The 13,640-nt window shown below is 42.5% G+C and overlaps 1 protein-coding gene across 1 annotated transcript; it reads left to right on the top strand.

Annotated features, from left to right (window-relative positions):
* The first annotated feature begins 11,735 nt into the window (after positions 1-11,735).
* On the top strand, positions 11,736-12,125 carry LOC148874477 (uncharacterized). Its single transcript, XM_088961512.1, has one exon. The coding sequence runs from the start codon at positions 11,736-11,738 to the stop codon at positions 12,123-12,125; it is 390 nt and encodes a 129-aa protein (XP_088817638.1).
* Positions 12,126-13,640: the final 1,515 nt, after the last annotated feature.

Below are 13,640 nucleotides of genomic sequence, written 5' to 3'. Positions count from 1 at the left end.
TGAAAATGAAATATAAAGTTTAAAACCTACACAAAAATGAAATTGTTTTCTTATTTGTTGGCCGGTCAATAGTTCAACCTTTTAGTTCATATGTGTCAATCCTTGATATCATAATTAAATAATAGAAACTAAAAAACAAAAAACACAAAAAAATACATAAATTTTGTATGAACACATGAGCACATTTCTAATATTTCATAATAACCACATTAAAGAAAAAGAATTGTGATAAAAAAGAATTGTTTTATTGATGATGGGAATAAAATACAAAATTTAAAGTTGACCCAAAATGAAGTTGTTTGCCATTTTGATGGTAGGTTAACAATTCAACCTTTTGGGTCAATTATGCTAACCATTGATGTCATAATTAAATAATAAAAATAAAAAGATAAAAACACCAAAATATAAAAAATACAAAAATTTTGTAAAAATTAGTTGGGAAAAATCTATAATATCATATATTTGTCATATTAAACTAAAATAATTATGATAAATAATAATTATTGTTATACACAGAAATATAAAAAAAAATTATAAAATAATCTGGAAAATATAATTGCTATCATCATCATCATCATCATCATCATCATCATCATCATCATCACCATCATCATCATCACCATCATCTAAAATTGCTACATGCAAAGCATTACACATTTGCTCGTAAGAGGTTTATAGGGAGAATTAATCATACTTTCATTACTCTTTAACTTTATAAATGAAACTGCTTGAAAAGTAAAAGACTATAGGCTAATTAGCCTAAATAACACATAATATAAGATCATAATTAAGCTCTTGGACAATAGACCAAAAAACTGTTTTACATAAATGCATCCCTCCTTATCAAACAACCTTCTTTCTAGGAAGACAAACTCAAGATAATATTAATATTGCTGAGGAGTTAATGTACTATATGAAGGAGTTAATGTACTATATTTGGATGATTGGACCAATCAAAATGGTGACTTAAACTTGGTTAATTGTTCTGAACCATCTAAATGATGTAGCTAGATAGGTTTCAACTAAATTGGTTTGCCCTAATATTTTCAACCCATTATTGATTTAGATGATTGGACCGATCAACTCATCACCTTAAAAAGAAAGTGAGCCGGTCCAACTCAAAACCCATTAAATGCCAAAGACATTTGTTACTTAGGGGTGTTCTAGATACCTACTTAGTTCTAGAATGGCTATGCCATTTGCGAAGACGCTTTTATCTTTCAAGTTGTCTTTTGGAACCAGCTAAGTTTGGTTCTGAAACACAATATGTAGATTCTAAAACTCAATAGAATCTTGTATTCTAGAACAACACACATCATGGGTAACTCAACAAAACACTGAGTTAGTATATTTTAACAAAAATATTTATATTTTAAATCTCAATTGAAATATACCAAACCACGAAAGAATAAAATAATACCAAAGGTGTGATGTATTCTAAGACCTATCATTTCAAATGCACCATAATGGGCCCCAGTAGCCTATAGTGCACCACACTTTTTGTAGCTAACGTTCAAAACACACCCTAGTCAATGAACCTTTGACTTAAATTGTCTAAAACATTAACTAAGTAGCGGTTCAATCAATAAGACCAATTTCTTTTAATTTTGAAATCTTTAACCACTTTGAAAATTCTTAGGCTTAGAGATAATCAAATGAGGGAAACTTAAGCACACAAGGGAGAAAAAACTAGGGGCTTTAGGTCAGGATGAAATTTGTGAATACCATAGGAGGGGCAAGGGGTAGAAATTGGAGGGAGAGAGAGGGAGTAGGTAACTAGGTATGGCTAAAACTTGGTAGAGAGGGGGAGGGTTTAGATCAAAGGAGAGATCGAATAGCTTGCCTGATCAATGATCATTACTCAATGAAGAGACAACATCCCCTTCATATTCTTCTGTATTTTGGGTCAAACCGTTCAATCCAAACAATCAAACCATTGAACCATTTGGAAATAAAATTTCCATGTGCTCATTTAATGACAAACAAACTTGTTTTTACATTCCTTTGCTAATAAAAGTTACATTTTCATGAGGCATGTTTTCTATAGTTACTTTTCTCTATAACTGTATTGTGTATAGGCAATATTATAGGGCATCTAAATGAAATGTGAGACTTATCATATGAGATCCGGATAGCCCAATTCAATACAGACCTAGAATATCATAAACAAAGGTGAGTTTGGATTACTAACTTTAAAGGATAGCACACTGTCATGGGCCTGGACTCCACTAGCATCTCGTGCAGCACTTAATTAGATAGCAGTCCATCTAGGCTAGGTTGAGTCTTTCGGGTAGATCATCGTCTCAAGTTTGGGCATTCCGTTTCTTTACTTTATTTTAGCTTGACTAACTCTTAGGCTTTTCGTGTAGGAGACATGTCGAGCATACCAATTGTTGGGCTACTTCAAAACATGAGGAGGAAGAAGAGAAAGGTAACCCACGAGGAAGCCCCTTGAGTATCAGCTCCTGAGCCTACAACGCTGAGTGATGCTGAGGTCCCAATGGTCAACTTGGTCAAAGAGGATCAACTGGAGAGGACCTCACTTGAGACCGAGGCAGCCCAAACATCCGAGGCACTCCAGAGGGGAGGCGAACCATCATGTATTTTCGGACCACCTTGATTAAGAGCAAGGAGGTCGTCTTCCCCAAGGAGGTCATTGAACTTCGTGAAGCGCATCCTGGCGAGATCAGTGGCAAAATCATGCGCTACCTCATGATGGTAAGTTTCCAATCTCCTCGTCCTGCTATTCTTTATTTGTATTCCATACTTAGCTTTTGTTCTTCTTTTATAGGCGAACACCCTGACCCACTCCCTGGTTGGGCAATCTAAGAGGCATCTAGCGAGGCGGCAGCAAATGAGTACTAGTCTTGGGTTGAATGGGCTATTTCATTCATCGGCGAGCTGAAGAGCAAGCTGGTCATGGAGAAGAACTGGATCGGTGATCTGGAGCTTCACATCGAGAAGTTCAACTAGGAGCTATAGGAGAAGGAAGATTGCTTCTCCAAGCGCGAGGTAGAGCTCTTCAATGAGGTCCAGGCTTCCAGGGTCTGAGTTGTCAAGGAGTTCAAGACTTTATTAGACTTATTGAAGGAGTCGACACCGACACTTTTCTCCAAGGCTTCAAGTTGTGCCAAATGTTGGTGGGATCAGTGTACCCCAAGGTCGGCCTCTCCAAGATAAAGCCCTCAGCCTACATGAAAGAGATGACGGATCAGGTCGATCTAGAGCTTGACTCCGAGGATGAGGAAGATGGGGTTGGCAAGGGAGTTGTCGGGGCCAATGTCAATGCTACCAAGGTGGCCAGTGATGGGAACAAAGAGCCTCATGATGTCTGAAATATCTTGCCTCTTTTCTTGGACCCCTTGTACATATGTAATGTGCCAAGCCTTCGAGCTTGGCTTGAAAATTCCTTTTTTTTTTATGATGATGTAACTCTTTACCTTCTTTAATGAAATTTAACCTTTTGTACACCTCGCATCTACCTTCTTCAAAAACTTCAAAGAATAGACTAAGTATGGGATTGTAACTTGAAGTGCCTAGGTGCCAAAGTGACTAGGCATAGTATGGAATAATGACCCATAGTGCCTAGGTGCCAAAGTGGCTAGGTATATCGATCTGCTGACATCATCACAAGGTCACACAGGGGGCCTTTAGGCTGAGAATGACTTGGCGTCCCTTTCAAATATAGTTTAGCTGATGTGCTCCATAATGTAGATCGGCTTGACCAAGTCACCAAAGAGGTGGTCTCCTTTTTTATACTTATCAAAATTTTTGAAGTTGCAGATGCCGAACTCTAGAGCTCAAATGTAGTATCTCCTTAGGTTATCCACGTTTCATGCATGGGCTACCTGCTTCCCGTCCAACGTCTTGAGCTCGTACGTTCCTTCACCGATCACTCTAAGTACTCTGTAGGTACCTTCCCAGACTGGGCTCAGGTACCATAACTTTCTGGAGTACCAAGTCACCAATTCGAAATTGGAGTCTCTTGACTCGGGCATTAGAGTACCGAGATACTTGCTACTGGTAGGCCATGGTCTGGACATAGGCCAAGTCTTGGACTTCTTCCACCAGGTCGAAGTTGGTCTGCAACTCGTCCTCGTTGGTCTCCTTGTCATACGCCTTAGACCATAAGGTTGGCACTTCGACCTTGGTGGTGATAACAACCTCCGTCCCATACGTTAGGTTGAAGGGAGTCTCTCCAGTTGCCATTTTAATTGTAGTTTGGTAGGCCTAAAGAATGTTGGGCAACTCATCCACCCACAAACCCTTATCTCGGGAAAGCCAAGCTTTAAGTCCGTAGAGGATTGCCCTGTTCATTACCTGGGCTACCCATTTGCTTGGGGATGAATCATTGAGGTGAAATTCTGCAGGATCCCCATTTCGACACATCAGTTATAGAATTTGATGTCTTTGAACTACTTCTCTTTGTCCAATATCAACACTTTGGGGAGTCCGAACTTGTAAACAATATTTTCTAAAAGAAATTTTGTACATTCCAGGCTATGATGGATACCAACGGCTCGACGTCCACCTACTTAGTAAAATAGTCAACCACCACGACCAAGAACCTTCTCTTCCCGATCACAGGTAGGAAGGGACAGAGGATGTCTATCCCCCATTGAGTGAAAGGCCACGGGCTGGTCAGGTAACTCAAGTCGGCGGCGAGATGGTTTGGTATGTTAGCATGCCTTTGCAATTATCACACCTCTGAACGAGCTCGAGTGTATCCGCCTTCATCGTAGGCCAGTAATATCCTTGCCGTAGTGCTTTCTAGGTAAGTTCCCTACCCTTAGGTATCCTCTACAAAGACTCTCGTGGATCTTACGTAGCACCTGGGTTGCCTCGGTTGGACATAAGCAGCGCAGGTAGGGAAGTGTAAACGATTTACGGTACAACTGCTCGCCAATGATGATGTAGCAAGCTAATTGTTACTCTACCCTCAAAGCTGCATTGTGGTCTAATGGTAGGGTTGTGTGGTGCAGGTAGTCGACAAGCGGATCCATCCAGCTCAGCTCTATAGCTAAACAAGAGTGACCTCTTCAGCCACCATCTCTATGCTAGGTCATGGAAGGTCTTCAACATATACTATTTTCCTTGTAATTTCTGTTGCATTGGCCAGCTTCGAAAGCGTGTTAACCTCAATATTCTCGAAGCTCAGTATTTGTTGAATCTACCTAGAGTGGAAGTTGGGAAGGAGACCCTTGTCTTGGCCAAATAGGCCGACATGGCAGGCTCTTGGGCCTCATACTTGCCCATTCACCTAGTTCACTACCAACTGAGAGTCACTACACACCACGAGATGCTTTGCACCAACCTCCTTTGTTAACAACAGCCAGGCGATTAGCACCTATACACTGTTTTAGTATTTGATGCTTGGAATGCAAACTAGAGGGTGTACTCTAGGTTCACCTTGCTAGGCCCGTAAAGGATCAATCCAGCTCCGCTTTTGTGTTGGTTAGACAAGTCATCCATGTAGAGAATCCAGGGCTACTTGTCCCAGGTTGGGTTAAGCATCGCACTAGTAGATGCCTCTGAAGTGGTAGCAAGCTCGACCACTCTAGGGGTCGGCGTGTTGAATGTGCAGTCGGTGAAAAAGTCAGTCAAGACATGTGCTTTGATGGTTGGGCGCGACTCGAACCGAATGTCGAATTCGCTTAGCTCGATGACCTAGTTCGTTAGTCTTTCCGGGACCTCGGGCTTCTAGATAACTTGCCTTAGAGGTCGACCGGTTAGGACTACAACAGTATGGGCTTAGAAGTAAAGGCACAATTTCTAAGCTGTCAATACCAAGTCAAAAGCCAGCTTTTCTATGTCAGGGTACCTAGTCTCAGTTACATGCAAGACTTTTCTTATATAATAGACAGGTTGTTGCACCCTGTCCACTTCTCAAATTAGTACCGAGCTAACCACCTCGTTGCTCATAGAGAGGTAAATTTTTAGGTTGTCTTTGGGTTCTAGTCTAATCAATAATGGTGGTGAACTGAGGTACCTTTTGAACCCGTCAAATGTGAGCTGACACTCCTCGGTCCACTCAAAATCTTCATTTTTCTTTATAGCCTTAAAGAATGGGAGACTACACAACCGACTTAGACATAAACCGGTTCAGAGCGCTATCCGGCTTGTCAATTTTTGTACTTCTTTAATTGACCTTGGTGGTCTCATATCTAAGATAGCATGGATTTTATCTGGGTTGGCTTCGATCCCACATTAGTGCACTATGTAACCAAGGAATTTGCCTAACGTGGCCCCGAAGGCACACTTGTTTGGGTTGAGCTTCATGTTATATTTTCTTAGAATTTCAAAATCAAAATTCAAATTAGAAATTAAAGAATTAGAAAACCGACTCTTCATTACCATGTCATCAGCATAAGCCTCTATTTTATTTCCAATCAAATTTGAAAAAAAATTGGTTACAAGTCGTTGGAAGGTTGCTCTAGCGTTTTTCAATCCAAAGGGAATTACTTTGTAGAAATACATGCCTGTTTAGTTATAAAAGTAGTCTTTTCCTGGTCAGTTGGGTCCATCTAGATCTAATTATAACTGGAGTATGCGTCCATGAAGCTCAACAACTCATGCCTCATGGTTGTGTCTACCAAGCGGTCAAATTCGGGGAGGGGAAAACTGTCCTTTGGGCAGCTCTATTGAGGTCAGTGTAGTAGATGCATTGCTTCATTTGCCGTTGTCTTTTCTCACGAGCACTGGGTTGGCAACCCAACTCAAGTACTAGAACTCTCTAATAAAGTCTACTATGAGAAGCTTCCTGACCTCCTCATCTACTATCCTTCACCTCTTTGGGACGAGGTTCCTCTTCATCTACCAGACTGGTTTGACTAAAGGGTCGACATTCAACCTATAAGTTATGACAAAGGGGTCTATGTTGGGCATTTCATTTGCTGACCAAGCAAAAATATCTAAATTATAAAGTAAAAAATGTACCAGTTCTGACCATAATGGCTCCATAAGGTGAGCTCCGATCTACACCATCTTCTTGGGCTAAGTGTCTGAGACTGGTACCAGAACGGTGACTTCCATGGGAGAGCTCGCTCATCAGTGTTCTCTGGGGGTGGTTCCAGGTTAACATCATTGGGTGGTTTCCCTTTGCCCTTTAGCGCCACCACATAGCACTTGCGGGATTCTAGCTGGTCACCTCACCACCCCTACGCCCTAGTAGAAGAGTTGAGCAGAGCTACAACAGCTATCAGAACTAAAGCCACTAGCTCAACCAAAGGGACTCGGAGAAGGTGCCGCAGACACACACGCCACACCTCAAGAAAGAGTCAACTCGCCCTGTTTACGAGTGAGATGGAGAAGGAGAAACACGAGAAGAAGGAGGCCAATCAGATTGGTACCTCACAAGCGCAACCTGTATCCTACACCTTGCCGCTAGCTATCGAGATCCTCGTGGCCCCGCGACCTAAAGACTTCAAGGCCCTAAGTTTGGTATCCTATAATGAAACAACATACCCCATCGACCACCTCGACAGTTTTCAAGCCCTAATGCAATTACATGAGGCAAATGACATGAGCCTGTAGATGGCCTTCCCGACAACTTTCTGAGGCACAACTCAGATGTTGTACTTGGGGTTGGCCATAGGCTCCATAAGAAGTTGGAACCAGTTCAACGACCTATTCACCATACACTTGGCAACCAGCAAGAGGTGCCCTAAATCAATGACCTTTTTGCAATATGTCGTTTAGAGGCTAGACGAGAAACTTCATGGTAACATCAAAAGATTCAACTTGGAGCAGCTACAAATTCCTAAACCTGACCCAGTCATCTAGCTCACTATAGTGGTTAACAGTGTCCGAAGAGGCGCTCGGATCCCAGTTAGAGCTGAACAAAAAATGACTGAAGAAGAATAAGGATGTAGCATGCAACATCGGAAGAGTAAGTTTCCAAGACGTAGCAGGTCGCCACAGAGAAGTAAGTCTCCACACAAAGGCAACCAGTCTTCAAGATGACGTTCGAAACCCCCCCCCCCTCTAGTCCACAACCAGAATTAGACCACCCGAAATACAAAGAAAGGTGAAATTCTAATGCAAATAAAGATGGTCGAGTACGTGAGATGGCTACCCAGGATGAGAGGCGACCCCGCCAACAAAAATCCAAACAAGTACTATCACTTCCACCCTGATATAGGCCATGATACTAAGAACTGTTATAACCTCAAGGATGAGATCGAGGAGTTGATCTTCCAAGGTTATCTGAAACAATTCATCAAGAGAGAAGATGACGGCTGACCTATCGAGCTGCCCAAATATGCACTATAGCCAAGCCGATAGAGACAAGCCCCCCAAAGACCCACCACTAGTAGATCGGCCTATGCGTGATGTCATCAATATGATTACAAGCGGGTCGATAGTAGTAAGGTGTACCACTTTAGTAGGCAAAAGTTCAGTTCAAAACCTTGAGCACGATGGCGAGAATCCACCTAAGCATCCATGAAGAGAAGAAGTAATTTATTTCATAGAGGATGATGCTCATGGGATCCAGTACCCACATGATGATGCCATTGTGGTTAAATTGACAATAAATGACTTTGAAGTAAAACGAATTCTGTTCAACTAGGGGAGCTCGAGCGATATTATCTTCCTGGATGCATTTAACGAATGAAGCTCGACAAGAAAGACTTATAGCCAACCGATATCCCCTTGGTTGGGTTCAATGGGGAGGTAGTACGACCCCTAGTCTGGGTGAGGGTTCTAGTGGTGGTGGGCTCAGTGCCAAACCTGATGCAATTCGATCATGATTTCCTAGTTGTCATGACCCCCTCACCCTATAACGCCATTCTGGGCTGACCTATCTTGCACGCCCTCCGAGTGGTAGTGTCGACCTACTATTTGGAAATGAAGTTTTCAACATCCAACGAAGTAGGAGTCATGCGAGGCGATCAACTTGAGTCTCGCAAGTGCTATGTGGCTACGTTAAAGGGCAAGGGAAAACAGACTATCGACATCGACTTGGAATCGGCCCTAGAAAATATTGATGAGCAAGCTTGCCTCATGGAAGACACTACCCTAGTGCCAGTCTCAGACATCAAGCCTGAGAAGTCAATGTAGATTGGGGCTCACCTTACTGAACCGTTGTGCTCTAATCTGGTAAGTTTTTTAATTGAAAACTAAGATGTTTTTGCTTGGTTAGTAGCAAAAATGCCCGGCATAGACTCTTCTATTATAACTCACAAGTTAAATGTTGATCCCTTAGTCAGACCAATTCGGTAGAGGAAAAAGAACCTCACCCAAGAAAGATGAAAGATAGTAGATGACGAGGTAGGGAAGCTCCTCTCAATAGACTTTGTTAGAGAGGTTCAATATCTGAGCTGGATTGCAAACCTAGTACTCGTCATGAAGGCCAATGGCAAGTGTTACATGTGCGTCGACTACACAGACCTTAATAGAGCCTATCCAAAGGACAACTTCCTACTTCCTAGAATTGACTGCCTGGTAGATGCAACCTTAAGGTTCAAGTTGTTGAATTTCATGGATGCATACTCTGGCTACAACCAAATCTTAATGGATCCGACCAATAAAGAGAAAACATTGGGGCGACCTCCCAGCATCTTGTAAATAATTTTTTGTAGTTAATTGTAAATAAAATTGAAGCTTATGTTGACAAAATGGTTGTAAAAAACCAATTTTCAAATTCTTTAATTGTCGACCTAAACTGTGCTTTTAATGTTCTAAGGAAGTATAACATAAAACTCAACCCAAACAAGTGTGTCTTCGGGGTCATGCCGGGCAAGTTCCTCGGGTACATAGTGAGTTGACGTGGCATCAAAGCCAACCTAGACAAAATCCAAGCCATCTTAGATACGTGACCACCTAAAACAATTAAGAAAGTACAAAAGTTAACAAGTTGGATAGCTGCCCTGAACCAATTTATGCCTGTCAATTGGGTAGTGTCTCCCATTCTTTAGGACAATAAAAAAGAACCAAGACTTTGAGTGGGTTGAAGAGTCCTAACTTGCATTTGATGAGCTCAAGAGGTACCTCAGTTTGCCACCTATGTTAACTAGACCATAACCTGGAGATGAGCTCAAACTCTACCTCTCTACGAGTGATGAGGTAGTCAGCTTGGTCCTTATTCAAGAAATAGAAAAAGTATTATGACCTATTTATTATGTAAGTAAAGTTTTGCACCTAATTAAGTACCCAAACATCGAGAAATTGGCCTTCTTGTTAGTATGGGTAGCCTGCAAATTACGACCTTATTTTCAGGCTCACACCATTGTGGTCTTAATTGATCGACCTCTTAGGCAAATCCTTCAAAAGCCTAAGGTCTTGGGTAGACTGACAAAATGGGTAATTGAGCTTAACGAGTATAATATCCGATTTGAGTCGTGATCAACAATCAAGGCATAGGTTCTAGTTGACTTCATCGTTGAGTGTGCATTTAGTCGACCCTAGAAGTTGCTAAGCTAGTGACCACCTCAGAGGCATAAACCAGCATGGCCTCCATCCTAACCTGGGACAAGGAACCCTAGATCTTCCATGTGGATGGCTCGTCCAACTAGTGTGAAACCAGGGCTAGACTAATCCTCTATGGACCAAGCGAGGTAAAGATATAATACACTCTCCAGTTTGTGCTCCGAGCTTCAAATAATGAAGCCGAATACGAAGCGCTAATAGCTAGGCTATGTGAGGTTGGGGCAAAGCATCTCGTAGTGTGCAACTATTCGCAACTAGTTGTAAATCAAGTGAATGGGCAGTATGAGGCCTAGAAGCCCATCATGTTGGCATACCTTGCCAAGGTCAAAGAACTACCCAACATCCACTCTTGGTACATTTGGCAGATTTTGAGGTCCGAAAACACTGAGGCCGATGCGCTCTTGAAGCTAGCTAGTGCAATAGACTCCACAAAAAGGAAGGTCTACATAGACCTGTTGCGCCTTACCGTAGAAAGGGTGGCGGAAGAGGTTACTCTCATTTTGGCGGAAGAGCTGAGATAGATAGATCCACTTGTTGACTATCTATGCCATAGGACCTTACCAAAGAAGCATAATGCAGCTCAAAGGGTAGAGCGGCAGTCAGCTCACTATGCAATTATTAGTGAGCAGTTGTACCACGGGTCGTTTATGCTCCCCTACCTACGCTGCTTGCGCCGATCTGAAGTGGATCAGGTACTACGTGAGATCTATGAAGGCCTCTGCGGGGAACACCTGAGGGGTAGGGCACTTGCCCAAAAAGCGCTACGACAAGTATATTATTGGCCCACATTCAAAGCGAATGCAATAAAAGTGCGACAAGTGTTAGTGGCACGCCAACATTCTACACTAGCTCACAGCCGATCTGAGGTACCTTACTAAACCATGGCCCTTCGCGTAGTAGGGGATTGATATCCTCGGTCCCTTTCCACCATGACTGGGAAGATGAGGTTCTTGGTCGTTGCGGTTGATTACTTCACAAAATGGGTGGAGGTCGAGTCGCCAGTATCCATCACAGCTCAGAACGTACAGAACTTCTTCTAGAAAAGCATCATATGCAGATTTGGACTCCCTAAGGTATTGATCTCAGACAACGACAAACAATTCAAAGATATCAAGTTTCAAAATTGATGTGCCAAGATGGGTATACAATAGAACTTCACCTCAATGGCCCATCCCCAAGAAAATAGTCAGGCTGAAGTGATGAACAGGGAAATACTCCGTGGACTTAAAGTTCGGCTCTCCTGAGCTAAAGGTTTATGGGTGGACTGGCTACCCAATGTCCTATGGACCTACTGAACTACTATCAAGATGGCAATTGGAGAAACACCCTTCAATGTAACATACGAGAGCGAGGCTATAATTCCAACCGAGGTCGAGGTGTCGACCTTGCGCTCTGGGACCTATGAAGAAGAGGCCAACGATGGTGATTTGTGGAATAACCTCGACCTGGTAGAACAAGTCCATGACTTCTTGGCATGCATTAAGATTGTAGCATACCAACAACAAATAGCTTGGTACTACAATGCCCGAGATAAGAGATACCAATTTAGAGTTGATGACTTGGTTTTCACGAAGGTTATGGTACCTGAGCCCGACATGGGAAAGCTAGGTCCAAACTGGGAAGGCAGTGAAAGCGTGTACGAGCTCGAGACATTAGATGGAAGCAAGTACCTCGTGTATGGAATGTGGATAACCTAAGAAGGTATTACTTGTAAGGAAATTTGGAAGTTTTGAGTTGCGTCCATAAAGCTATAAAATTTATTAAGTATGAAGATAAGACCACCTGCCCTAGCGACCTGGTCTAGCCAACCTTTCAGCAGCCTGGCCAAAAGGAACTCAAGGGGAAGCCAAATCGCTTTCATCTTTAAGGCCTCCTATGCCGACCTGAAGACACATCGGCAAGTTAATACCTTGAGAACGTTTTAACTTAGCTAAAATTACAAGTAGAGTGCCGACCTACGAGCATATTGGCCAAAATGAATTCGAAGGAAAGCCAAATTGATTTTAGCTCTAAGGCTCCCTAAGCCAACTTTGAGACATGTCGGCAAGTTGATACTAGACATGTTTGAGACTTAGCTGAAATTATAATCGCTCTGGCACTTAGATAGATCATGCACCACATCACTTGAGTAGCATTGGACATTTCAATCAGCCAAACTTCTAGCAAGTGAAAATACAAAGAGGAAAGACACAACATATATTGAAATATGATATTATTGAGGAACTAATAAGTACATTGCAAAAAAATAAAAAAAGAGAGAGATGATAGAAATGGAAAATTAATAGGAGCACACAGGCCCCAAGAAATAGCAGAGTCTGAAAATTATCAGAAGCATGCAGGCTCCAAGAAACAACAAATTCCAAGAACCTGAATAGAAAGTCTAGGCCGACCACTACTCTTCCTCATCGCCAACATCTCCTTCTTCATCTAGAGTAAATGGCTCCTGATTGACCTGCACGACCAGCTTGTCTAGCACCGCCCTAATGCTCAAGTTGCCAAAGTCGAAATCGGGGTGCAGGGTCTTGAGATAGTGCCGGTAAAGCTTGAATCCCCTCTTCATTGAGGGAACGATGTTCTTAATCTTCTCCTGGGTGTACTCGAGTGACGAACGAAAATGTTCAATGGCTGCGACCTCATCTCAACAGATATCCTCAATATACTTGGTCTACTGCTCCTCCAGTTGACAACCTTTTGTTCACACTTCCTTAGTCAATATGGTCATGGTTCTCTTAGCCTCCTCTAGCCTGCACTACATGCCACCACTAAGGTTGATAAAGCGTTGGCGGTCTTCCTCGGCACTACGGTGAGCAGCTTTGACATTGAGACGAGCTCCCTCCAGTTGGGCCTACAAAGCCTCTATATTCGCCTGTATGTTACACCTCTCCTTCCGGGATGAGGCAACCTGGTTCGACAACACTTAGCCCATCGTATTTGCCTATGAGAAAAGAGAAGTCTAATCAGAACAAATCTCAGAAGAAAAGAGAACTAAAAGACCATAGTATAAACATCAAACCTAAAGGATCCATCGAGTCATCCTGGTGCTGACCTCGGAAAGGTCCATCCCATTGTACAATTGCATGTCCTCTAGAAGAAGAATACCTCTCCCCATGCGTAGAGCTACTAGGGGGTTGGTAAGGCAATTGAGGATGGAGACGTCAACATTGGGGATGAAGTGAGGTATGTCAAATGTGTAAGGGTCGATAGTGTGCTCC

The sequence above is a fragment of the Nelumbo lutea genome, chromosome 1, assembly GCF_056320005.1.
Source record: "Nelumbo lutea isolate HS-2025 chromosome 1, American lotus-T2T, whole genome shotgun sequence".
Taxonomy (NCBI): domain Eukaryota; kingdom Viridiplantae; phylum Streptophyta; class Magnoliopsida; order Proteales; family Nelumbonaceae; genus Nelumbo; species Nelumbo lutea.
The sequence above is the reverse complement of the archived record's forward strand: the minus strand, read 5'-3'. Positions and strand labels throughout refer to the sequence as shown.

Bases quoted from the DNA above. Each gene is read 5' to 3' on its own strand.
- LOC148874477 (XM_088961512.1), top strand. From the start codon at position 11,736: ATGGCAATTGGAGAAACACCCTTCAATGTAACATACGAGAGCGAGGCT.